At 40.7% G+C, this 26,379-nt stretch overlaps 1 protein-coding gene across 2 annotated transcripts in view; it reads left to right on the forward strand.

The window, feature by feature from the left end:
- The first annotated feature begins 10,584 nt into the window (after window positions 1-10,584).
- Window positions 10,585-26,379, forward strand: part of SDAD1 (SDA1 domain containing 1) — a 31,645-nt gene continuing 15,850 nt past the window's right edge. Inside the window, exons 1-10 of one of the 2 annotated variants that reach the window (XM_006042326.4) lie at window positions 10,585-10,841; window positions 15,149-15,253; window positions 15,728-15,826; window positions 18,474-18,584; window positions 20,660-20,731; window positions 20,956-21,056; window positions 22,233-22,290; window positions 22,829-22,900; window positions 24,652-24,753; window positions 25,289-25,358. In XM_006042326.4, the coding sequence (XP_006042388.1) occupies window positions 10,752-10,841; window positions 15,149-15,253; window positions 15,728-15,826; window positions 18,474-18,584; window positions 20,660-20,731; window positions 20,956-21,056; window positions 22,233-22,290; window positions 22,829-22,900; window positions 24,652-24,753; window positions 25,289-25,358 (880 nt within the window). In that variant the 5' untranslated portion in view covers window positions 10,585-10,751. Of the gene's footprint in view, window positions 10,842-15,148; window positions 15,254-15,654; window positions 15,827-18,473; window positions 18,585-20,659; window positions 20,732-20,955; window positions 21,057-22,232; window positions 22,291-22,828; window positions 22,901-24,651; window positions 24,754-25,288; window positions 25,359-26,379 lie in introns of those variants that run through there. The other variant, XM_025289886.3, reaches the window with a different exon arrangement.

Below are 26,379 nucleotides of genomic sequence, written 5' to 3' on the forward strand. Positions count from 1 at the left end.
TCAAGAGACTAGAAGAAATTTCTGGTCCTGCCACTCATGGACCGTGGAGCTAAGTCTCATGGCTGCTTCTTTAACTGTCAAAGCATAAGAGATTATAACCTCTAAGATTTCTCTAAGGGCTCCCCAAACACCAGGACTTCCCTGGTGGCTCAGACAGTAAAGAAACTGCCTACAATGCAGGAGAGCCAGGTTCGAGTTCTGGGTCAGGAAGATCCCCTAAAGATGGAAATGGCAACCCATGCCAGTAGTCTTGCCTGGAGAATTCCATGGACAAAGGAACCTGGAAAGCTACAGTCCATACGGTCCATGGGGTCCCAAAGAGTCAGACATGACTGAGTGACTAACACACACCAAACACTATCCCTTCTTAGCTTTCTGCCTGGTACACCACAGTTTTTGCTTAATGGATACCTTAAACTGGTCACCTTTTACACTGATGCCCCCTGTACTGCTTTAAAAAATTTAGTTGTATTTTAAGATAAACTGCGGAAATAGTTTAGGACTGCTGAAATATGAGAAGCCCATTTCTCTGATCTTAGATAATTTTGATAACATGAGATGGAAATTGGAAGACTTCAAAAAAGTTTCATTCTTTCTTCTCCAGCAAGTCTGATGCCAAGTAATGTCCAGGTAGTTCTCACATTACTCCATTTTTCAGCCTTAAAGTGGAATTTTCCAATTGTCTGGTTATCCCTGTGGGTCCCTCAGGTTGGGGACAGACAAAAGAGGGAATGTCATTCCATTTGTAACTGAGTCTATGAGGATATAATCAGGAGAACATTCCAGGGGAGTAGTGAAAAGCGTTCTCATCAATTTCATTTATTTCCTGCCCCAAATAATAGAATCCTTGATGTTGTGGATGCTCAAGGACATCCCTCCACAACAGTTATATCATTTGGGTCACAGAGGAACATTTTTCTCCTTAAAAATTTATGGAAAGTTTTTAAAAAGCAAGCAAGCATAATTTATAAGCAAAGAAAGAAATAGGGAATTTATATATATCATATGTTTTCTCACCTTACTATAACTCATCTTCTGAAAAAGGACCCCAAAATCTTATACCTTGCTTAAGCACTTTAAAAAGACTATCCACAGCCTACCCTATTTCCCATAAAATGGAAAAATTATGTAGTGGTAATAGGAGATTTGGGGACCCAAAAGGAAAAATTTCCTAATGGAGTCCAATAACTGAAAATCTGGATCATCCAAATTCAGTCAGATAAATAGTCTTCGCAGACTAAATTAATCCAGCAGTAACAGTAGATTTTTACAGAATTAGGCAGTGAATAACATCAGGTTTAGCTGGCACACTCAAGAAATCTGGCAAAAGCATAAAAGCAAATCTTTGTTTCAGTTACCCATAATGAGATTAGTTTCTTTGTTATTTATTTGCTATTTTTAATATTACATTTCTATACATTTATTTTTGAGCACGTGGCGTGTAAGATCTTAGCTCACTGACCAATAATGGAACTTGGGTCCCCTTCAGTGGAAGTGCAGAATCTTAGCCACTGGACTGCATTAAAAGATGATACAATATGCAGTGGTCTATCTACAAAGGAACTGGTTACTCTCTTCTCTATATGCAAAATCATTCACTCCAAGAAAGCTGAAATGTTACCTTGCTTTGAGGTTTTAGGTTTAACCACATAGAACATGAAAACCATTAGCTGGTTTCTGAGAAAAACTTTGACTTTCTGAACTTGGCTACTGTGGTTTAAGAGAAAAAAATTCAAGAAAGATGGTGGAACTAGTCCCTATTGAGCCTGGGGTTGATAGATACGCCTAAAGGCCAACCCAACAAGGAGGAGAGGATAGATGGGATTGTGGATAAAACTCACAATAAAGCTGGAAATAATTTGAATTTGAGCAAATTCTGGGAGACAGTGGGAAACAGAAGCACCTGGCATGCTGCAGTCCATGGGGTCACAAAAAGTCAAACACGACCTAGGGACTGCACAACAGCAATAACAAATCTGGAAAGAGAGGAGGGAAAAGGAAAATCAATAAAAAATTAATAAAAGATCTGATGAAAATATGAAAAATAAAATTTCTTCCAATACCAGTTTCCTATTGTGTATAAAGTGAAAGTGAAATCGCCCAGTTGTATCCGACTCTTTGCGACCCCATGGACTGTAAGCTACCAGGTTCCTCCATCTGTAGGATTCTCCAGGCAAGAGTACTGGAGTGGGTTGCCAGTATGTATTTAGTCAAGGAGTATAATTTTCTTGTTAAAAAGAAATGCAAGAGCTCCCTCCAGTGGCCAATCTAACAATTAAAAATATTTTAATTAGAAAAGGACTGACAGGCACCTGGCTTTTCTGAACATAGTCACCATCTCTGGTTTCTAATGAGAGAAACAATAAGTAGAATTTGCATGTTAGTCACTCACTGATTTTGAGGAAAACTTTGCTCAGTTCTTACGTTAATAAATCACACAAACGAAGAACTGGAAGACTGCTGCTAAGTCACTTCAGTCGTGTCTGACTCTATGCGACCCCATAGACGGCAGCCCACCAGGCTTCCCCATCCCTGGGATTCTCCAGGCAAGAACACTGGAGTGGGTTGCCATTTCCTTCTCCAATGCATGAAAGTGAAAAGTGAAAGTGAAGTCGCTCAGTCGTGTCCGACTCTGGCGACCCCATGGACTGCAGCCCACCAGGCTCCTCCATCCATGGGATTTTCCAGGCAAGAGTACTGGAGTGGGGTGCCATTGCACTGGAAGACTAGAAATGATTTATTCATTCCTTCAACAAATATTAGCTGATTACCTACTATGGCCCATGCATGGCTCCGAGTGTGGAGGACAGAGCAGGGAACAAGACAGGGTCCTTATTAAACACATCTATGCAGAAAGACAAAAAAAAAAAACAATTAAGCTAGCAAATACATATTATGCCAGAGGCTTTTAAGGGTAAAAGAGGAAAATAAAGCAGGAGAAAGGAGTGTGGGGAGGGGAGGCAGGATGGGAGGTCAGGGAAAGCCTCCCTAAAAAGATGTCACTTGAGCAGAGAACTGAGGAAAATAAGGGAGCCAGGCATGTGGTGCTTATGAGAGGGCAAACAGGAAGCGTGAAGCCCTGAGGCTGGACACCATGAAGGCAACTACAAGGCCAGGGCAGAGTAGACAAAGAGGAGCATGATGGGGAGGGGAGCCCAGAAAGGTAAGGTGGGGTCAGGTTATACACCATCTTCTGTGTTCCTGAAGGACTTGCTTTAGCTTTAAATCTGAGAGAGAAGGGGAGCTAGAAGAGTAACTGAATCTATTTAAGGATCCCTCTGGTAACCAACACAAGATACATGATACCAATACCAATACATGATAGTGTGGCAAGGGAAGAAGCAGAGAGACCATGTAAAGGACAATTAATTACCAAATATGTTTCCAGAAGGAGGGAGAGACCAACTGCACACCCAGTGCTGCAGGTAAGACAATGGACGAAAACTGACCTTTGGACTTGGCAACATTAAAGTGATCAGTGACCTTGATAAAAACAGTGTTGGTGGAACGGTGGAAACAAAAGACTAACTGGTATTTAAGTTAAATACAAACCTGTCATGGTCTAGCATTCCACTCTTAGGCACTCACCAAGAGAAAAGAAAACACATATCCATATAAAGAGCTGAACACAAATATTGATAACGCCAAACTGGACACAACCCAAATATTCAATAAACAAATTACAGATAAACAAATTACAGTATATCCATACCATGGAAGGCTACCTAAAAATAAAAGGGGTGAACTATTCATATACACAACATGGACACATTTTTAAATACTTAAAAGTGAAAGAAGTCTGACACAAAAGAACAGATACTGTATGATTCCATTTGTATAAAATTTCTCCAAGTGCAGACTTATTTATGGTGACAGAAAGCAGATGCGTGCTTGTCTGGGATGATGCAGCAAAAGAAAACTTGGATAATGAATATCCTCATTATCCTGATTGTAATGATGGGTTCATGGGTGCAAACATATATCAAAACTTACCACATTGTATACTTTCTAGCCTGTTTCTTATACAATAAGGCTGTAACTAAAGGAAGGTCGTGTTTATTTTGATGACTGAAGAAAGGCTTCATGAGGATGGACGATGTATTTGAGAGAAGTCTTGAAGGATCATAGGGTTTTGATTTAAAAGGATACAGGACTTCCCAGGTGGCAGTAGTGGTAAAGAATCCGCCTGCCAATGCAAGGGGCGCAGGTTCAATCCCTGGTCTGGGAAGATTCCACATGCCGTGGAGAAACTAAGCGTGCGTGCTACATCTGTTGAGTCTGTGCTCTCGAGCCCAGTAGCTGCTACAACTGAAGTCCGCACGTCCTAGAGTCTGTGATCCTCAACAAGAGAAGCCACCTCATTGAGAAGCCCATGCACTCCAACAGTGAGCAGCCCCTGCTCGCGGCAACTAGAGAAAACCTGAGCAAAGCAATGAAGACAAACTGTGTGACACAGATTTTTTTAAAAAGCATTATACTGTTTGGAACTTTCCTAAGTAGGACTAATTCGGCTGGGAGGTGACCATTTTGCCCTCCCCCACCTCCCTCCTTACTATTAATGTCCTTGTAATAGAGATTTAATGGCTCAAGAATGGTGCTCAAACTGCTGCCTGGACTATCACCAAAAAGGCACCCCAAAAAGAGATATAAGTCAAGAGTGTGTTTCTTTTGGAAAAAAATTTAAAATAGCCCTCTAGTCTAGTCCCTCTAGTTCCAAATCAGGAAAGGAGTACATCAAGGCTGTGTATTGTCACCATGCTTATTTAACTTATATGCAGAGCACATCATGAGAAATGCTGGGCTGGAAGAAGCACAGGCTGGAATCAAGAATGCCAGGAGAAATATCAATAACCTCAGATATACAGATAATACCACCCTTATGGCAGAAAGTAAAGAGGAATTGAAGAGCCTCTTGATGAAAGTGAAAGGAGAGTGAAAAGTTGGCTTAAAATTCAACATTCAGAAAACTAAGATCATGGCATCTGGTCCCATCACTTCATGGCAAATAGATGGGAAACAGTTGAAACAGTGAGAGACTTTGTTTTAGGGGGCTCCAAAATCACTGAAGATGGTGATTGCAGCCATGAAATTAAAAGATGCTTGCTCCTTGGAAGGAAAGTTATGACCAACCTAGAAAGCATATTACAAAGCAGAGACATTACTTGGCCAACAAAGGTCCATCTAATCAAAGCTATGGTTTTTCCAGTAGTCATGTATGAGTGTGAGAGTTGGACCATAAAGAAAGCTGAGCACCAAAGAACTGATGCTTTTGAACTGTGGTGTTGGAGAAGACTCTTGAGAGTCCCTTGGACTGCAAGGAGATCCAACCAGTCCATCCTAAAGGAAATCAGTCCTGAATATTCACTGGAAGGACTGATGTCGAAGCTGAAATTCCAATACTTTGGCCACCTAATGTGAAGAACTGACTTATTTGAAGAGACCCTGATGCTGGTAAAGATTGAAGGCAAGAGGAGAAGGGGACGACAGAGGATGAGATGGTTGGGTGGCACCACCAACTCAGTGGACATGGGTTTGAGTAAACTCTGGGAGTTGGTGATGGACAGGGAGGCCTGGCGTGTTGCAGTCCATGCAGTCGCAAAGAGTTGGACACGACTGAGCAACTGAACTGAACTGAGTCTAGGATCCTTCAAACAAGACATTTTTAAAGCCATTTGAATCCACATAGTATGATCCATTTTATAATAGTCTCCTTTTACAAAGGTATAAAGATTTTCTCTTTTAGAATAATTCACTTTAGGTTAAAAATCATTTGGGGATCATAAAAAGATGGAACGTTCCTTTGCCAATTCAAGATTAAGTTCAGAAGTGAATATGGAGTTTTTTTCAGTGTTGATCTGGCTAATATATACTAAACATATGTACACTGTATTATACTTAAATTACTTGTGTTTAAGCTATTATCTGGGGCTTTCCTGGTGGCTCAGCAGTAAAGAATCCGCCTGCAATGCAGGAGGCACAGGAGACCTGGGTTCGATCCCTGGACCTGGAAGATCCCCTGGAGAAGGGCATAGCAACCCACTTCAAGATTCTTGCCTAAAGAATCCCATGGACAGAGGAGTCTGGCAGGCTACAGTCCATAGGGTTGAAAAGAGTCAGATACAACTGAAGCAACTTTGCAAGCAGCCATTATTTAACATTTAAAAAATACATATTTAGTTAGCCATTCAAAATACATATTCAGACTTACCTGGTGGTCCAGTGGTTAAGAGTCCAATTTGCAAGGCAAAGGACGTGGGTTCAGATCCCTGGTTGGGTAACTGAGATTCCACATGCCTCGAGATGTGGACAGAAAAGAAGAAAATACATATTCAATTAAACACTTCCAGTCTTAGTCTTCTCATCTAACAACAGTAACAACAAAAAGTCCAGCTTCAGGGTGTTTGGGGGTAAAATGAGCAGACTCATGTGCCCTCCTGATGGGCGTGTAAAGCCTTTCATCATCAGGACTGCATAACCTCACCTGACTCATTCTCCTCAGCTCCTTCCCTGCTGCACACCTCCTCCCAACCATGAGTCACACCCAGACTTCTGGTCATCCTTTAATTCCACCAGAGTTTTCCAAGCCGTCACACCTTTATACTGGTTATTTTCTTTATGTAGAAAATCGTTCTTTCCCTTCTCCGAAAAAACAAACAAACAAACTCCTCATCATCAAAAATTTCAATCAAATAGTGTGAAACTAATTTCACAGCTGTCAGCCAGTTCAGTTGCTCAGTCGTGTCCGACTCTTTGCGACCCCATGAATCACAACACGCCAGGCCTCCCTGTCCATCACCAGCTCCCGGAGTTCACCCAAACTCATGTCCATCGAGTCAGTGACGCCATCCAGCCATCTCGTCCTCTGTCGTCCCCTTCTCCTCCTGCCTCCAATCCCTCCCAGCATCAGAGTCTCTTCCAATGAGTCAACTCTTCGCATGAGGTGGCCAAAGTACTGGAGCTTCAGCTTTAGCATCATTTCTTCCAAAGAAATCCCAGGGCTGATCTCCTTCAGAATGGACTGGTTGGATCTCCTTGCAGTCCAAGGGACTCTCAAGAGTCTTCTCCAACACCACAGTCTAAAAGCATCACTTCTTCGGCGCTCAGCCTTCTTCACAGTCCAACTCTCACATCCATACATGACCACAGTAGCCTTGACTAGATGGACCTTTGTTGGCAAAGTAATGTCTCTGCTTTTGAATATGCTATCTAGGTTGGTCATAATTTTCCTTCCAAGGAGGAAGCGTCTTTTAATTTCATGGCTGCAGTCACCATCTGCAGTGATTTTGGAGCCCAAAAAAATAAAGTCTGACACTGTTTCCACTGATTCCCCATCTATTTCCCATGAAGTGATGAGACCGGATGCCATGATCTTTGTTTTCTGAATGTTGAGCTTTAAGCCAACTTTTTCACTCTCCACTTTCACTTTTATCAAGAGGCTTTTGAGTTCCTCTTCACTTTCTCCCATAAGGGTGGTGTCATCTGTCATCTGTCATATCTGAGGTTATTGATATTTCTCCCAGCAATCTTGATTCCAGCTTGTGCTTCTTCCAGCCCAGCGTTTCTCATGATGTACTCTGCATATAAGTTAATTAAGCAGGGTGACAATATACAGCCTTGACATACTCCTTTTCCTATTTGGAACCAGTCTGTTGTTCCATGTCCAGTTCTAACTGTTGCTTCCTGACCTGCATATAGGTTTCTCAAGAGGCAGGTCAGGTGCTCTGGTATTCCCATCTCTTTCAGAATTTTCCAGTTTATTGTGATCCACACAGTCAAAGGCTTTGGCAGAGTCAATAAAGCAGAAATAGATGTTTTTCTGGAACTCTCTTCCTTTTTCCATGATCCAATGAAACATGCTAATTCTTCTGGGCTAGATTTTCTTCTCTATTGCTTCCATTGCTCTGTTAGTCATTGTAAGAATGTATTTTCCATTTTTCTCTCATTAGTCTCTGAATATCCTGAGGGTGAAATTTATTTATTTTTGTATTCAAAATACTTATTTTTGTATTCAAAACACTTACCCTAGGGAATTCCCTGTGGCCCAGTGGTTAGGACTCTTTCACCACTGGCCTGGGTTTGATCCCTGTTTGGGAAACTAAAATTATGAAAGCCAAGAGGCATGTCCAAAAACAAAACAAAAACAGACAAACACTTACCCTAGTGCCTGATGTACAGACTATGAATAAAAGCTGATGACATGGCCTGAGTGCTTAATTCATAAGTCACATTTTAGTGACTTAAATATTCATAGTACATAAGCTTTTAATTTTGATAGGAATTAAATTATTTCAATACATTTTGTTTTGAGAATGCTTTTTTCCCTCACTAATCCAACCAACCAAAAACAATGTTTTTAATTTAAATCTGTGAAAGGGCTTTAAAAAAATTTATTGTTTACCTTTACTTCTTAATAATTTCACAAGTACCTGGTTCAATGATAGGTAGGATAGTCCTTCTCCAAGTGTAGCTGAAAAACTGCAAGTGGTTTGCACAGAGTTCTTGAACTTGCTTGTGCCTAGATGTGATTACAGAGTTGTCTTGTGTTTTGGCTCATTCAGACACGGCCACAGATGACCTGGACTGAAGCTGGTGTTCTGTGAAACTGCTTATATTAAGCAGGGGAATACCACTGTCCATCTTTTGGCGCCAGACCAGCTAACCAGCTGACAACTATCAGGCTACATTTTTCTTCTTCATCTAGTTATGATCACGACTGCTTGGACTGAAATCCCAGCTTCCTCACCTGCTATGAACTTAGGCAATCAACTTGTCCAAGCCTGTTTCTTCATCTGCAAAGTACAAGTAATTTTAGCACCTATTTTAGAGGGTTCTTCTCAGGATTCAATACAAGTGCAGGGTGAGGGATTAATTCATTCTCCACATATTTATTTTTGTACACTTTGAAATTGTGGAAATGTACTCTCTTTGAATGAACGGAATCTGAATTTAAAACTCTTGGAGAACAGTACTTACAAAGGTTATAACAAGAGTGGTGTTTTAAATACAAATTCATTTTAAATCAGTCAACATGACTATATTTTATCCACTCTTTTCCTGAGTCATGTTGAGTGCTTGTTAAGTCCCTTCAGCCCTGTCAGACTCTGCGACCCTGTATACTGTAGCCCTCCAGGCTCCTCTGTCCATGGGATTCTCCAGGCAAGAATACTGGAGGGTTGCCATTTCCTTCTCCAGGAGATCTTCTCGACCCAGGGATCCAACCTGCATCTCCTGTGTCTCCAGCATTGGCAGGCAAATTCTTTACCACTGTGCCCCTTGGGTTGAAACAATTAAAAACAACACAAGAACAGGTATTTTAAATTATACAGGAAAACTAATTTATGCCCCCTCATTGATCTTTTTCACCCTCTCTAAAATAGGATAGTGCTATCCACTCCCCAGGGGCTTCCCAGGGGGCTCCAGTGGTAAAGAATCTGCCTGCCAATGCACTAGATGCAAGTAATGCGGGTTAGATCCCTGGGTAGAGAAAAGCCCTGGGTAGAAAAGAGCCCTGGAGAAGGAAATGGCAACCCATTCCAGTATTCTCGCCTGGAAAATCCCATGGACAGAGGAGCCTGACGGGCTACGGTCCATAGGGTCGCAGAGTTGAACACGACTGAAGCGACTTAGTTCGCATCCACCCATCTACGCCCCATCGACACTTCGCTTCTAACTTTCAGTTCAGTTCAGTTCAGTCGCTCAGTCTTGTCCGACTCTTTGCGACCCCATGGACTGCAGCACGCCAGGCTTCCCTGCTGCTGCTAAGTCGCTTCAGTCGTGTCCGACTCTGTGCGACCCCATAGACGGCAGCCCACCTGGCTCCCCCGTCCCTGGTATTCTCCAGGCAAGAACACTGGAGTGGGTTGCAATTTCCTTCTCCAATGCATGCAAGTGAAAAGTGAAAGTGAAGTCGCTCAGTCGTGTCCGACCCTCAGCGACCCCATGGACTGCAGCCTTCCAGGCTCCTCCATCCATGGGATTTTCCAGGAAAGAGTACTGGAGTGGGGTGCCATTGCCTTCTCCGCAGGCTTCCCTATCCATCACCAACTCCCAGAGTTTACTCAAACTCATGTCCATCGAGTGGGTGATGCCATCCAACCATCTCATCCTCTGTCGTCCCCTTCTCCTCCTGCCTTCAATCTTTCCCAGCATCAGGGTCTTTTCCAATGACTCACTTCGCATCAGGTGGCCAAAGTATTGGAGTTTCATCTTCAGCATCAGACCTTCCAATGAATATTCAGGGCTGATTTCCTTTAGGATGGACTGGTTTGATCTCCTTTCAGTCCAAGGGACTCTCAACAGTCTTCTCCAACAGCTTTGTTGAAGAACATCGAGTCTTCGGCGCTTAGCCTTCTTTAAAACTTTAGGCTCTGAGGGTTTGTTTGTTTGTTTTGGTAACAATTTTCATTTGTCTGTTTCATGAGAGTGTCGGGATAGTGAAATAAACTATTGTGTGTGTGATGGGGGGAGTCTTTGCATTTCCGATTATTTCAGCAACGCTAGGTAGTAGCAGGGTTGGCCGAGGGAGGGGGAGCGGGGAAATCAGTAAACCGCGAGAGTAAGTTTGACACTTTGAGGATCCCGTAGTTAAGCTCGCTGTAAAAACCAAGATGGCGCTGCCCGCCGAGCTACCCATGTGCTGTTTCCGGTCATACACGGAAGCATGACTCCGAACCGCTCCTGAGACGGTTGGAAGTTGCCAGCGGTGTGGGTTTTCTTGAAACTGCTCGTCGCGGAGCCGGTCAGCAGCCAACATGTCTAGCAGAAACAATAACAAGCTGCCCAGCAACCTTCCGCAGTTACAGAATCTGATCAAGCGGGACCCGCCGGCTTATGTGGAGGAGGTAGGAATGCGGCGCGGTGACGCTGGAAACCCGGGTTGAAACGCTGGCTGGCTATAGCGAGGCGTAGTATGTAGCTGGGATTCTGGCTCGCCGCGTGTTCGTCTCTTAAGTTCAGGGGTTCCCCGCGAGGAGAAAAGAGGTTAAGGGAGAGACATGGCTCAGGGTTTTTTTCCCACCACTTGAAATCTGCTGCCTGTTTGGATTTTCTGATTGCTTGGTAGACCCCGCTGCCACAGAAACACCTTTTAAAAGACCTCATTTTGCTTTATCTCCGGACCTTATTGAGGTGGATAGACAAATGTTCCGCCCCTTAACCTCCGATTTCCAGACAACTTTCCCAAGCCTTTTGTTTTCTGAAACCCCTAAATTGAATTAGTCATTAACACTTGATGAAACTTTTGTTATAATACTTTCGATCTAAGTCTGTTTACGGGAGCCGGCGTTCTGTGCCAGGGACTGTGTTGGGAAGGGGGCGGATTCTCAAGTAGCTTGCTTGGTGGTGGTGGTGGTGGTGGTGGTGGTGGTGGTGGTGGTGTTCAATCGTTCAGCCGTGTCCACTCTTTGCGAACCCATGTACTCCAACATGCCAGGCTTCCCTTTCCTTCACCATCTCCCGGAGTTTGCTCAAACTCATGTCCATTGAGTCGGTGATGCCATCCAACTATCTCATACCCTTGTCCCCTTCTCCTTCTGCTTTCAATCTTTCCCAGCATCAGGGTCTTTTCTAGCTTGGTATATATATTTAAAACCAGATTCAGTCTCATCAGAAGCTGGCATGACCTGAATGTCAGAATTGAAGTCGGGAAAAGACAAAGTTGAAAATTAGAGATTAGATCCAGACTCTGAGGGGCTTTGTATACTGACCTCATACAAACTGTGAACATTACGCGTGTTTGAGCTGAGAAATGACAAAATGAAAGTGATGATTTTGGTATTAATTTGGAAAGTGCTTTCTTCAGACACCCATTTATCGGGCAGGCATTAAACAGGTATCTGCTGCAATTATTTGTGCAAATGGCTAACATAATTATTCATCTTTCGATTGCCCTTCTCATTTCCCCTCCTCCAGAGTTTCACATGGAAGTATTTATGTGAACTGTTGTTGTTCAGTAGTTAAGTCGAATCCAACTTTGTGATGCCATAGACTGCAGCACATATAGCGGTCTCAGTGGTTTAGATCACCAGCAGAGAGAGCCTTTTGAAAGATTCAAGGAAGTGGAAATAAAGAGTTAGGAACAAATACAAGAAGTTAAGTAATGTAGGTGAGGATTTGAGATGTGTAGAGCCGTGTAAACCTTAGGGGCTTCCACAGTAGCTCAGCTGGTAAAGAATCCTCCTGCAATGCAAGAGATCCTGATTTTATTTCTGGGTGGGGAAGTTTCCGTGGAGAAGGGATAGGCTACCCACTCCAGTATTTTGGGGCTTCCCTGCTGGTTCAGAAAAGAATCCACCTGTAATGCAATAGACCTGGGTTGGATCCCTGTGTTGGGAAGATCCCCTGGAGGAGGGCGTGGCAACGCACTCAGTATTCTTGCCTGGAAAATCCCCATGTGCGGAGGAGCCTGGCGGGTTACAGTACATGGGGTTGCAAAGAATCGGACATGACTGAGCGACTAAGCACAGCCCAGCATAAACCATTAGACAGAGCATAGTTGAGAGTCTATACAATGCTGTATTTAAAAGCACTGGTTTCAGCACTATGTACTCTGGGCCTGCTGCTGCTAAGTCGCTTCAGTCGTGTCCGACTCTGTGCGACCCCAGACACGGCAGCCCACCAGGCTCCCCCGTCCCTGGGATTCTCCAGGCAAGAACACTGGAGTGGATTGCCATTTTCTTCTCCAATGCATGAATGTGAAAAGTAAAAATGAAGTCGCTCAGTCGTGTCCAACTCTTAGCAACCCCATGGACTGCAGCCTACCATGCTCCTCCATCCATGGGATTTTCCAGGCAAGAGTACTGGAGTGGGTTGCCATTGCCTTCTCCGACTCTGGGCCTACTATTGACCAATTGTATAATCAGAGATTTAACCACCTGAGCCTATGTGTATTTTAATGTGCAAAGAGATAATACCTACCTCAGAGGATTATCCATCCATTCCCTTAAGAAATTCTTATACAAATTCACACATACTGTATCTCCTGTGTGTTAGTATTTATAATTCTAAGCACTCAGGGTACTGGGCTTCCCAGGTGGCTCAGTGGTAAAGAATCCACCTGCCAAGCAGGAGATGCAAGAGACACAGGTTTGATCCCTGGGTTGGGAATATCCCCTGGAAAAGGAAATGGCAACCCACTCCAGTATTCTTGCCTGGAAAATTCTAATTTCCAGGAGCCTGGCACACTGCAAGCCATGGGGTTGCAAAAAGTCAGACACGACTTACCAACTCAGTCACCACCAAGCACTCAGGATGCAATGATAAATAAGATATGAGAGCCTTCTTCTCTTGGATTTATATTCTGATGATGGAAGACATAGAGTGGTAAGAGTTAGGAAGAAAGTAAAACTGGATATGAATATGTTAGGATTGGAGGCTGTTGATTTGGCTGCCATAAACAGGGAAGGCTTTTCTCCTATGATATTGAGGCAGATCAAGAGCATTCTAGATAGGGAGAATAGGAAGTGTAGAAGCTCTCAGTGGAGAAGAGGTAGAGAGGCGGCCGGTGTGGCTAACGTGTAGTGAGCACAGATAAGGGTAGTGTAATATGACCTGGGAAATGTAGGCAGACAGAGATTGGGTCATGTGGGGCCCTTGAAAACAAGGTAAAGAGTTAAGAGTTTACTCTTGGTGTGTTAGGGAGCCATTGAAGAGTGTTAAGCAGAGGTGTGACATGATCTGATTTATATTATTAAAAATTTACTCTGGAGGTTATAGGTTGTGGAGCAGAAAGATTGCAAGCAGGGTGACTAATGTAATAGCTGTCAGAATGGCCTAGTGAGGGTTGGTGGTACCCCTGGAATTATCAACAGAAGTGGAGAGAAGTGAACAGATTGAGACTAGGTCTCATGGAAATGGAGAAATGCAGCTAGTAGAACTTCCAGGTGGAGTGGACATGCGGGATAAGGAAAAAGGAAGGAAGAATGATTCAGGTGTTTTTATTTCTGTGTCTGGGTATTTGACAAATACTATTTAGTACCTATTGTGTACTAGGTACTGGGCCTATGGTAGTGAGCTATACAGATAAGAATACCTTTTTAATTAAATTATTTTCTAGTCATCTAGGGGAAGAAGTGGGATAAGGATCTTGCCAGGAGCACTCTGAGTAATGGGGCCCTCTCTTCACTTGTCAATGGCATTGTGGAGTCAAGAGAAGTAGGGTCTTAACTGAAGCACGTAGGGACTGCAAGTCTCCCTCTTTGATTCCTATTCTTGGAGAAAACTGGAGGCCCAGCAGTTTTGGACGGAAATCAGGGGTCATGTTTTTTGGCCAAGCTAAGTTTAAGATGTCTGTTAGACAGCTCAGCTGGCAATTGGATACGTGAATTTGGAGTTCACTGAACCAGTCAGGGGTGGTAATATAAAGAAATATTCATTCTGTTTCTAAGTGTCCCTCTCTCTCCCTTCCACTTCCCTTCCCCCTCTTCTCCATTCTCTCCCCTTCTGTATCTCACAGAAACACACATAGTTTGAAGCCTTGACCTAGGCATGAAAAGTGGGTATAGGGCATAGAACTGACAGTTAGGGAGTTCCAGCATTAGATTATTGGTTTGTTATTAGGATTAAACATAATTAAATGAAGTAATGTACATGATGAGTTTGGCACATAGCAAGCACTGAATAAAGGGGAACTATTATCAGTATTATTTCTGTATGTCTATTGCTTTTGCCTGTTAACACATCTAGAACTCCAGGGTAAAATCATAATTTTTATTTAAAGGAAGAAGGAAATTTTGACTGGAGAGCTTTGTGTACTTGAGGTATAATTTTATATTTTATTGCCCATTTTCTGTTTCATATATTTTTGCAAGTTTCGGGGCTCCATATCATAGACAATACAATAGAGGATCATTTAGATAGTAAATGGCAGTATAGAGCCAGATCTGAGTCTTTGACTCTTGTTTCACTGTTCTTCATACCTTTATACCTAGATTTCTAATGGTAAGGGAAAGGGCCTTTAAATTACCTGTGATGTGCACAGATTTTTCAAAACTCGTTTTGAAGAATAGTGATAAAGTAAAACAGTGTTTTTACATACATTTACCACATCTTTTTCTCAATGCCACTATCAATGATTTCTAAGTAACTTATTCTGTACTGAGAAAGTCTTATAATAGAAGGTGACCAATTTAAATTTTATTTTTTTTTACAGTTTGTACAGCAATATAATCACTACAAATCCAATGTGGAGATTTTCAAATTACAACCAAATAAACCCAGCAAAGAACTGGCAGAGCTGGTGATGTTTATGGCTCAGGTGAGAAGATTTTTTTTCAAGGGTGGGGAGTAAATCACAGATCAGCTGTTACACACAGTTTGCAGAATATTTTCCCACTTATACCCAATGTCATTCCATTTGTAAGTGGAAGCCTAATTTAAAAAAATTTTTTTTTTTACTTTCCCTTTTTGCAAATTTTATTTTTCTCCTATGTTAAGTTAGAGGATTTCACTAGAACTTTTCACAGAACCAACCAGAGGAAAAAAAGCTTTCAAACTATTTGTTTTCTTCACATTCATCATGAAAGCAGATTCTGAATCATGTCATATAATTTACTAAGACTAGAAGAAATATGAAAGAGAGACTAGTGTGTAGAAGAGAAAGAGATGACTTGGAGCATCTACTTCTATGAAACATAGCCTTTTACTCTCCTTTTGCAGAGCATCCTTAATCTGTGCATATGAATTATAGGAGAGAAAGGAAAACTTCAGAAGAGCTTTTGCTTTGTTACAGATTAGTCACTGTTATCCAGAACATTTAAGTAACTTTCCTCAAGAGCTGAAAGATCTTCTCTCCTACAACCACACTGTCTTGGATCCAGATCTCCGAATGGTAGGGCCAGTACTTGGGTTGATAAATTGTGCTGTGGTCATGTATGTGTATAATGTGTATGGATATTTAAATGAGAACCGTCTGTCATCAAAACATCTTTCTAAACCGTTGATCAGTGTGTCCCCGTTCATTAAAACTCTTCTGTGCTTCTCATCTACACAGAAAACAACTCAAACTTACTAACTTAGCCTGTAAATCCTTTCATGATCTGCTTCCTGCCTGTGTTTCTGACCTCATCTCCTTTTCTGCTACACTCCCCTCTGATCTCTCTGTTCTGCCAGCCTGCTAACCCTGTCAGGATGTTCTTTTTCCCATTTTGAGTAAGTAATTCCTCTTAGTCATTCAAATCTCCTATGCATGAAGAACCCTAATTACAACTTATAGTTTTTATAAAGCTGAATTGAGACATTTATCCATTAAGTCTGTGCAATTTTAAACACTGTTACCTGGGTGACTAGCATTGGGTCCCTTTTACCTGGCCAGTGTTCCCACCTGCGGAGAATGTCAAGTGTAAAGGCACCCAGCTGCCCTTTCTCTAGAGCACTGTCTTCAGCTAAATAGGAGCCCTAGCCCCTGAGGCGGAGAAGGCAATGGCACCCCACTCCAGTACTCTTGCCTGGAAAATCCCATGGACAGAGGAGCCTGGTGGGCTGCAGTCCATGGGGTCGCTAAGAGTCGGACACGACTGAGCGACTTCACTTTCACTTTCACTTTCGTGCATTGGAGAAGGAAATGGCAACCCACTCCAGTGTTCTTGCCTGGAAAATCCCAAGGACGGGGGAGCCTGGTGGGCAGCCGTCTGTGGGGTTGCACAGAGTCGGACACGACTGAAGTGACTTAGCAGCAGCAGCAGCAGCAGCCCCTGAGGGGTGGCCCTTCCAGCCCATAGGTGATGTCTGACTAACCTGGAGGTTCAAAAGCCCAACCCTTCCCACAGGGTGGATCCAACGCCAGGGCTTTTCTGTGATCAAACTAAAGTTTGTGTCCAGCCACGGATACATCCTTGCCCGGCTTTTCTCTGCCTTCTCCTGCTTTCTTTCCTTTCCTTCTAGAAAAGAGCACACACTGGACAAGCCTCTGTAATGAATTGCACTCTTATCTAGGGAACCCAGTCAGAAGCATTATTTAAATATCATACATCAACTTTTCAAACATCTTTACAGCTGGTAGAACTTACACAAAAATTATGGTCACAAAACATACTAATATCCTTTACCAAAGCTTATAAAAATGCCAAGTCTGTAGATTCAACTTTGTTTCTTATTCTTTCATTTTCCCATGCTTTCTGTAATTCTATTTTTATACTTTTCCAGGATTATCTTAATTTGGTTAGGCCCCAAAGAAAAAGAATACCATCCCAGCAAAGTCTGAGAGGCTTCAGACTTGAACCATTATGGAAGACTTTTACTCATGTCATGGATTTTTCAAGTCCTTGTGGGCCATAGAGATTTTGAGTGTAGAGACTTACTGTCTTTCCAAGTAGTTAGGTTTTCTTTGTTTTGTGTGCTAACAGTATCCAACCAAATTGATGTGCAGGCATTATTAAATAAATGTGTGTGTTATTTCTTTGTAGTGTTTTACGATGATTAGTAGGTTTTTTAAAATAATTAGGAGATTGCTAGGAAACAAGGGATTGAATCAGTATAATTAGCATTCCTCTTTAGAGGAATCATTAGAACACAGTGGTGAATCCTGTTTTTAATTAGCTGTAGTGATAACCACCAATCCTTTTCAACTCCTGGACTTTTTCTTCCTAGCCTATTTGCTATTTTTCCAGGACTTTTTGAATCATTCCCAAATTTTTGTTCACTTTTTCCTGCTTATATAGGTATAAACAACTGTGTTTTTTAGTGGAAGAAACAAAATACTCATGTATATTAACATTTACTTAAAAAATCATGGTTTATTAATAAAATTTATATTTCTCTATCTTTGACATCATAGGTACCTATTATTTAAGTTCAAATTGTCACAACCTGGCCAGTCCTTTTAACAATCCCCATGATGTGTTTGAAATCATCCTTGCATTCTGGCAGAAATAGTTCCAAATCCTTTCTTACTGTTTTGTCTGTGCCAAGACTTGAAATCAACTATTCGCCAAGGATCGCTTGTTCCATCTAATGGAGAATTGTATTAGAGGCCAAAATTCGGGGGGTTAAGGGTACTCATGGAAGTTGGTGGTGAGAGTGCTGCAACTGCCATTGGGCTGTTCTTACTGCTAACGGTACCTCAAAAAAAAAAAATGCCTCGTAAAGTCACAATTTCAGATTGATTATTCCAGTTTAGTGTTACATTATTTTTACCCACCTTTCTTATGTCTGTGGATTCACTGATCACTAGCATTTTATGTTGATACTTCCTTGACCTCCTGTGTAAAGGAGCCCTCCCTCAGTCACTATGTAGTAATTACACCTCCCTGTTTTATTTCCTTCCTGAGATTCACCTGTTTATATGCTTACTTGCTTGTCTGTCCCCTCTTCTGCTCCACCCCCAGTATAAGATCCACAAGGGCAGAGACTTTCTGTTCTGTCTCAACACCTGGAATAATACCTAGTTAGTAGAAGATATTAAGCAGTTTGGGGATGTTCCTCCTCCATTTTGTCATCTTTATCACTGTCTTATAGTATGTTTTTTTTCCCTTCCTGAGACATTTTGCAAAGCTTTGATCTTGCTGAGAAATAAGAATCTCATCAATCCATCAAGTTTGCTGGAACTCTTCTTTGAACTTCTACGTTGCCATGATAAACTTCTCCGAAAGGTAAAGAACAAAACCACTCCCTACCCCCATATGTGCAGTGACATAAAACTTAAAGAGTTTGGAGTCTCTTGAATTCTTGAGGCTTTGTATCATTGGAAACAGCTAAGAAATAATTTTAATAGGAAAAAATTGAGCATTGTGTACAGGGCAATATAGTGGTAATAGCTAATGTTCATTGTTTACTTTTTGCTGAATTACCATTTTCAGAGCATTTTACATATTTTTTTACTCACAAAGTGCTATGAGATAGGGCTTATTATTGTTATTATTTCACAGATAAAAATTTGAGGCACAGAGAGAGAGAGTAACGTGCCCAGTGTCACACAGCTCCTGCGGGAGCATAAAGCCAGGCAGCCTAGCTCTAGAACCCAGTCCCTTTTCCACTGCACGGTACTGACCAGCTAAAACTGACCTTTTTTGTTATTTATATTTCCCTGTGACTTTATGTTTGCTTTATATAAAGTCACTCTATATGACTTTTTATATAAGTAAGACCAGGAGCTGAAGATTTGTGAAAGAATTTTCAGAAAGAGAAACTAAAGTTTACATTCATTAACTTAAATTGTTTTTCAAAGTGTTAAGAGACTGTATTCATTTGATTTTAGCAGTTATACTTCTTGATCTAACTTGTGGAATAAAAGTGGTCCATATTTCAGGTACCAATATTTGCATGCGTTTAGGGGAGTAACTTTATTTTGGGGGGCTCCAAAATCACTGCAGACGGTGATTGCAATCATGAAATTAAAAGACGCTTACTCCTTGGAAGGAAAGTTATGACCAACCTAAATAGCATATTCAAAAGCAGAGACATTACTTTGCCAACAAAGGCCCTTCTAGTCAAGTCTATGGTTTTTCCAGTGGTCATGTATGGATCTAAGAGTTGGACTGTGAAGAAAGCTGAGCGCCAAAGAATTGATGCTTTTGAACTGTGGTGTTGGAGAAGACTCTTGAGAGTCCCTTGGACTGCAAGGAGATCCAACCAGTCCATCCTAAAGGAGGCCAGTCCTGGGTGTTCATTGGAAGGACTGATGCTGAAGATGAAACTCCAATACTTTGGCTACCTCATGCGAAGAGTTGACTCATTGGAAAAGACTCTGATGCTGGGAGGGATTGGGGGCAGGAGGAGAAGGGGACAACAGAGGATGAGATGGCTGGATGGCATCACTGACTCGATGGACATGAGTTTGGGTGAACTCCGGGAATTGGTGATGGACAGGGAGGCCTGGCGTGCTGTGATTCATGGGGTTGCAAAGAGTCTGACACGACTGAGCAACTGAACTGAGGGGAGTAACTTGCCCATTTAAAAAAAAATAACGATTTTATGGAGATAATTATATAATTCACATACAGTTCATCCATTTAAAGTGTACAATTCATTGGTGTTTAGTACATTCACAGAGTTTTGCAACCATCAACACAGTCAATTTTGGAACATCATAACCTCCTTAAAAGAAACCTCATTCCCATTAGCAGCCATTCCCATCCTCCCATCTATCCTCCCATCAATCCCAGCCCTAGGCAACCACCAATGTACTTGTGGACTCTATAGATTTGCCTACCCTGCATGTTTCTTATAAATGGAATCATATAATGTGCGCTTTTTGTGACTGGCTTCTTTCACTTAGCATGTTTCAAAGTACCTGCATGTACTTTGAGTACTTTGTACTCAAGTAGCTTGAGTCAGCACCTCATTCCTTTTTGTTGCCAAACAATGTTTCATTGTCTGGTTATACACGTTCTGTTTATTTACTTATCAGTTAATGAACATTTAGTTTTCACTTTCTGGCTGTTAGGAATAATGCTACTATGAATATTTGTGTGAACATCGGAAATGTATTTTCATATCTCTTGGGAATTTAACCAGGAATGGATTTGTTGGTCATGTAACTCTATATTTAACCTTTTTGAGGGTAACTTTCCTTTAGCTGCTTTTTTTGTTTTGTTTGTTTTTGGTCTCTTTTGTTATAGAATGAAAAACGGGTAAGCTAAATCCTCTTGTACATTTGTATTTCTCTCCAAATAAAGTGAGATTAGAAATGTCAGTTAATGTGCATGTTTTTGTTTCTTTTCCACAGACTTTATACACTCATATTGTGACTGATATCAAGAATATAAATGCAAAACATAAGAACAATAAAGTGAATATAGTAAGTACCCTTTTGTTTTCCATGTTTGCAGCGTTGTACTGCAGTATTGTGGAGAAGGAAATGGCAACCCACGCCAGTGTTCTTGCCTGGAGAATCCCATGGATGGAAAAGCCTGGTAGGCTGCAGTCCATGGGGTCGCACAGAGTTGGACACGACTGAAGCGACTTAGCAGCAGCAGCAGTATTGTGCAATATATTAAGCCTTCTTTCTCCACTTTTCCTCAGGTATTGCAGAATTTCATGTATACCATGTTAAGAGATAGCAATGCAACTGCAGCCAAAATATCTTTGGATGTCATGATTGAACTCTACAGAAGAAACATCTGGTAATATATATGTATTTATCTCTTGACAAATAGGCTTGTATACATCTGTAATTACCATAGAACATATACACAAATATATTTCTTGATTTTGAGCTCTTTAATATATCACTGATATAGATTAAGTTGGAAGTAAAAATACAGAGGCAATCCAGATGACTAATAATAACACTGGCTACCATTTCTTGAGCACCTGCACTATGCTTTACCCTGTTCAACCTGCAGAACAGTGTAATGTAGCTTATCTGGGATTATTCCCATCTTATAGGTAATGAGACCTGTAGGTTCACAAGCTTAAGTGTAGTAGCTAATAAAAGGTAGAGTTGAAATTCAAACCCTGATCTGTCTAACTCTGAAGTCTAGGCTCTTCCTAGTCTGCCTCTGTGAAGATTTTCAAGTCAATTTATCCTCTATACTTAAATTATCATGTTTTATAAACTTCAGCTTGTTGGTACAGTGCCCCCAATTCATGTCTTTTGCTTTTCTTATTTACTAATTTTTTAAAAAGTATAAAAGTAATATTTGTTGCAGCGGAAAAGCTGGAAAGTTAGGGTTTTTTGAGGGTTTTTTGTTTTTTTAATTTATCAGTAGTCCTACCACCTGTATGCTTTCCATGTGGCGCTAGTATAAAGAACTCCCACCTGCCAGTGCCGGAGACAAAGAGACACGGGTTCAATCCTTCGGCTGGGAAGATCCCCTGGAAAAGGAAATGGCCACCCATTCCAGTATTCTTGCTTGGGAAATTCAATGGACAGAAGAGCTTGGCAGGCTAAGGTCCATAGTGTCACAAGGAGATAATCACAGTTAATATGATATTTCCTCTTGTCTTTTCTTTAATATGAATGTTGAAATATGGTTGGAATTTTGCTGTATTGTAGTTTTTCTTATTTATCCCCCCAGTTTATCTTGAATAGGGTTTATATGTCATTTAAAATCCTTCAAAAAAGCCACTTTTTAATGTCTGCATAGCTTTCTGACACACAACTGGGCTAGAATTGAACTGGGCTAGAAATGTTCACCTACAGTTGGCTATTTAGCAACCCATGACTTTTTGAAATAGTACCAGCTATAAATTTTAACATGTCAGAAGTATTTATTATTTATTTTGTGCCATTGTCTATATTGTCAAGTACAGTAGAATGAAAATTTACTTTAAAACACTCAACTGTCTTCCCCCAGGAACGATGCCAAAACTGTCAATGTGATCACAACGGCCTGTTTCTCTAAGGTCACCAAGGTGAGCTCCTGCAGGGCTGTGTGAAGGCGCCATAGGCAGGTAGTCACTTTTCTAGCTGAAAGGTGAAGGAGAGGAGTGGATGTGCAAGGAAGCACTGGTGTGCAGACACACTGTCCAAACTGTGCTCAGGCTGCTGCCCTGGTTTATCTGTGCTCTAGAACAGTCAAACAAAATTAAGAGTTTTTAAAATGCTGTCTATTAAACAATAGCCTTAGCACTTATTTTATGTTTTCCCCTATAATTCTTGACTGGGCTTGGACAAAGCTGAGAGAAATTTAAGGCCATGTTTGACTTTCTGTTAGAAGGGCTATAATATCACTTTTCTTATGGGGGATGTAGAAATTCTTGACTTGCTGCTTGAAGGATAACAACTCTGTAGAACCTGGCTAAGAAAGATGAGCCCAAATCCTACCACTCTTTTCTTTTTTTTTTCCCCTTCAGATCCTAGTTCATATGCATGTATAAAATATAGACAGAAGAATTTATTCTTTGTTGTAAGCTGGGATGAGTAATTGACTTTGTCTGAACTCGTCTTTAGATATTAGTTGCTGCTTTGACATTCTTCCTTGGGAAAGATGAAGAGAAACAAGACAGTGACTCAGAGTCTGAGGTTAGTTTAACCACAGATACTTTTGAACTTCACAGTTTATCGGATTTTATTATTGTTCTCAGAGTAGATTGTTAAAATTAGAAACTTCTATGCTACCTTTATCCTTTATTGAGTTCTGCCATGCTGAGATTTTGTTCTATTTAGATTTTGTCCCATTCAGTAAGATTGGTTAAATAACTAATAAAACTTAGATTCATTCAGTCTTGTTCTTTCTAGAGCTATACCTATATCTCACTGTTTAAATCTAGAAAATTACTAATTTTACTATTTTATTTAATTATTTTACTAATAATTAAATCTAAAAATTACTGCCAATATATTTTTGAGGTTAAACATCATGGAAGTTTATAGAGTAGAGAAAGGATACATACATGTACATACATACAGCTGTATGTGTGTGTGTGTGTGTGTGTGTTCTAAGTCTCTTCAGTCGTGTCCGACTCTGTGACCCTAAAAACTATTGCCTGCCAGGCTCCTCTGTCCATAGGATTCTTCAGGCAAGAATACTGGAGTGGGTTGCCATGCCCTCCATCAGTGGATCTTCCCAATGCAGGGATCCAACTCGCATCTCTTACATCTCCTGCATTGGCAAGCAGGTTCTTTACCATTAGCGCTACCTGGGAAGCCCTGGGCGGTATGCTGCTAAGTCACTTCAGTCATGTCCGACTCTGCGCAACCCCATAAAAGGCAGCCCACAGGCTCCTCTGTCCCTGGGATTTTCCAGGCAAGAATACTGGAGTGGGTTGCCATTTCCTTCTCCAATGCATGCATGCATGCTAAATCGCTTCAGTCGTGTTCGACTCTGTGCAACCCCATGGACAGCAGCCCACCAGGATCCTCTGTCCATGGAAGTCTCCAGGCAAGAGTACTGGAGTGGGAGAATTCCGTGGTATAGCATCTTTAAAAGGAAGAATCAGGATTTATGATGTCATGAAATTTTCTTTGTTAAAAATACTTTTATTAAGATGAAAAAGAAATTCTAAAAAAATGCCCCTTCTCATTTTTGCATTTTGGTAATAATACTGGAATATGAAATAACATCTTCTAATTTGTTTTGTTATTATTTTATTAAATAATGTGTGAACAATACATTCCTACTGTAAAAAAATTTCAGATATTATAGATATAATAAAATAAAAGTTTTCTCAATCCTTTCTTATTTCTTTCTCACCTCCGTTTTCATAGATAACCATTTCGTTTCTCATGCATATATATGTGGACACATATACATATTGTCTTATGTGTGTAGTCTGTTTTTAAAATATATATAAACAATATATTTTATTTTGCACTGTGTTTTTTTTGTGATGACATATATATAGATTGATAGATGTATCAGTGCCTTTGGATAGTCTTCTACTTGTACATAGAGATCTATCTCAGTATTTTAACCTCCACATAACGTTTCAGAATATGAAATGAACGTAGTGTAGATCAAGCATTTCCCTATTGATAAAGACTTGTTTCCAGGTTTGTTTTTTTCCTTCAAATAAAAACATACTTGCCTTCTGTCTATATATTATACTTCAGTAAAAACTCAAAGCAGAAAAACAGGTTAGTGCTGTAGTGGAAATCTTGTATGTGCTTGTTTCTGTACATGGGCAAATATTTTATTGAATTTTTAAAGTTATGTTTATTTTTAATAGCTTCATGCAAAGAGTACAAATACAAAGAAGTGACTGAAAGGGTTATTCTCTGCTCTTATGCAGATTTTCCTTGTTGATGGTTTTACAAAGTAGTTTTTTCTTCAGGATGAAGGACCAACAGCAAGAGACCTGCTTGTGCAGTATGCCACTGGGAAGAAAAGCTCTAAAAACAAGAAAAAGTTGGAAAAGGCTATGAAAGTCCTCACGGTGAGACTCATACCTAGGAAAGGAGACGGGATTCATTAAAACGCAGAATATGTGGTCTTTAGGAAAAGCTTTTAGGCATTTGAAATAAAGTAGCATTTTTGTTAAAGACTTAGAAATGTGTGATGAATTTTTAAGCCCTGATTTTTTTAGATGATTAGCAAAGTCTGTGACTTGAATAAATTAATTTGATTAAATTCATTTTTATTTATTTTGATCACGTCTTCTCAGAAGAGAACACAAATGAAGTAAATCTTATATTTTGTAGTGATTATTTGAAGTCATTAATTTTCCCTAGTTTGTTTTTTAATGTTTATATTTCCAAATCCCTATAAATCTCACAGGTGCTAAGAGCTGGAACATTCCCAAGCTGACTCTTATAAGACTTAAAGCACCTTTAGTTCTTCCAGTTGAAAGAAAGGTTTTTGGAACAAAGTTTTGTTTTTTTTTTTTTAAATAGTGGGATAGACTTGATAACAGCCTAGGGCCTCTTCACTATAATTCAGAATGTAAATATTTTCCTCTCCCTTTCTTTCAGAAACATAAAAAGAAGAAAAAACCGGAGGTGTTTAACTTTTCAGCTATTCACTTGATTCATGATCCCCAAGGTACTATAATTATGACCTCCCAAGTTCCTTGTTGGCTTTATCTGCCTATTTAGCTTCCCAGCTTCCAGGTTATCAGAGAATATAAAATCCCTGGCACTTAACAGACAATAAATGCTAAATTGTTGCCTGTTGGTTGTGGCCTAGAGAATTATGTTCTAAAGCAGTGATTCCCAGCCCACAGCAAAATAAGAAAAATGTGGGGGAACAGCTCTCTTTGCAATTCATGTCTTTCATAATGCAGTAATAGTAGGACATTCTACTTGACCAAATGAAAAATTAACAATCTCTTGTTATTTGCATTTTTTTTGTTTTGTTTTGTTTTAAAACTGGCGGGTGGAAACCTAAAATTTGGAAAACCTGTTCTAGAACACTGGTTCTCAAACTAGATTGCACATGGAATCAGTTGGGGAATTTTATGAAACTATAGTGGTACTTAGGTCCTGTTATTCCCAGAGACTGATTAGTTGATAGGGGGTATGATTGGGCAATGGGGTTGTTGTTTTGTTTGTTTGTTTTAGGGTAGATCCCTGTTGGTTATCTATACACAACAGTGTGTTTTACATGTCAATCCCAAACTCCGAATCTGTCACTCCCCTGGCAATGGGGCTTTTAAATGCTTTCTGTACTCCAGTTTACTGACCCTTCCTTTCGGTCAGTGTTCCTCAGACTTTAAAGCATATACAGACCACTGTGGGATCCTGTTAAAGTACAGATTCTGATTTTCAGTAGGTCTGGGGGTAGGTCCTGTGTTTCATTATTTGTAATAAGCTACACGGTGGACAGCTGTGGGTGGTCTGCAGGCCACACTTTAAGAAGCACGGTCTTAGAGTGTTTGTCAAACAGTAGCTTGATGTTGATGCTGAAAATCTTGGGAATCCTTAAGACTTAACTTTGGGCACCATCGAAGGTATATTTGCTTGTGTGTAAGTCTTTCCACCTGTCCTGTCAGTTTTCACCATCCTGGTTCTGCAGTGATTTCAGGCACAGTCACGCTAGAGTCAACGATCAAACCTCCGATTTT

Source organism: Bubalus bubalis, chromosome 7 (genome assembly GCF_019923935.1).
Source record: "Bubalus bubalis isolate 160015118507 breed Murrah chromosome 7, NDDB_SH_1, whole genome shotgun sequence".
NCBI classification, from domain to species: domain Eukaryota; kingdom Metazoa; phylum Chordata; class Mammalia; order Artiodactyla; family Bovidae; genus Bubalus; species Bubalus bubalis.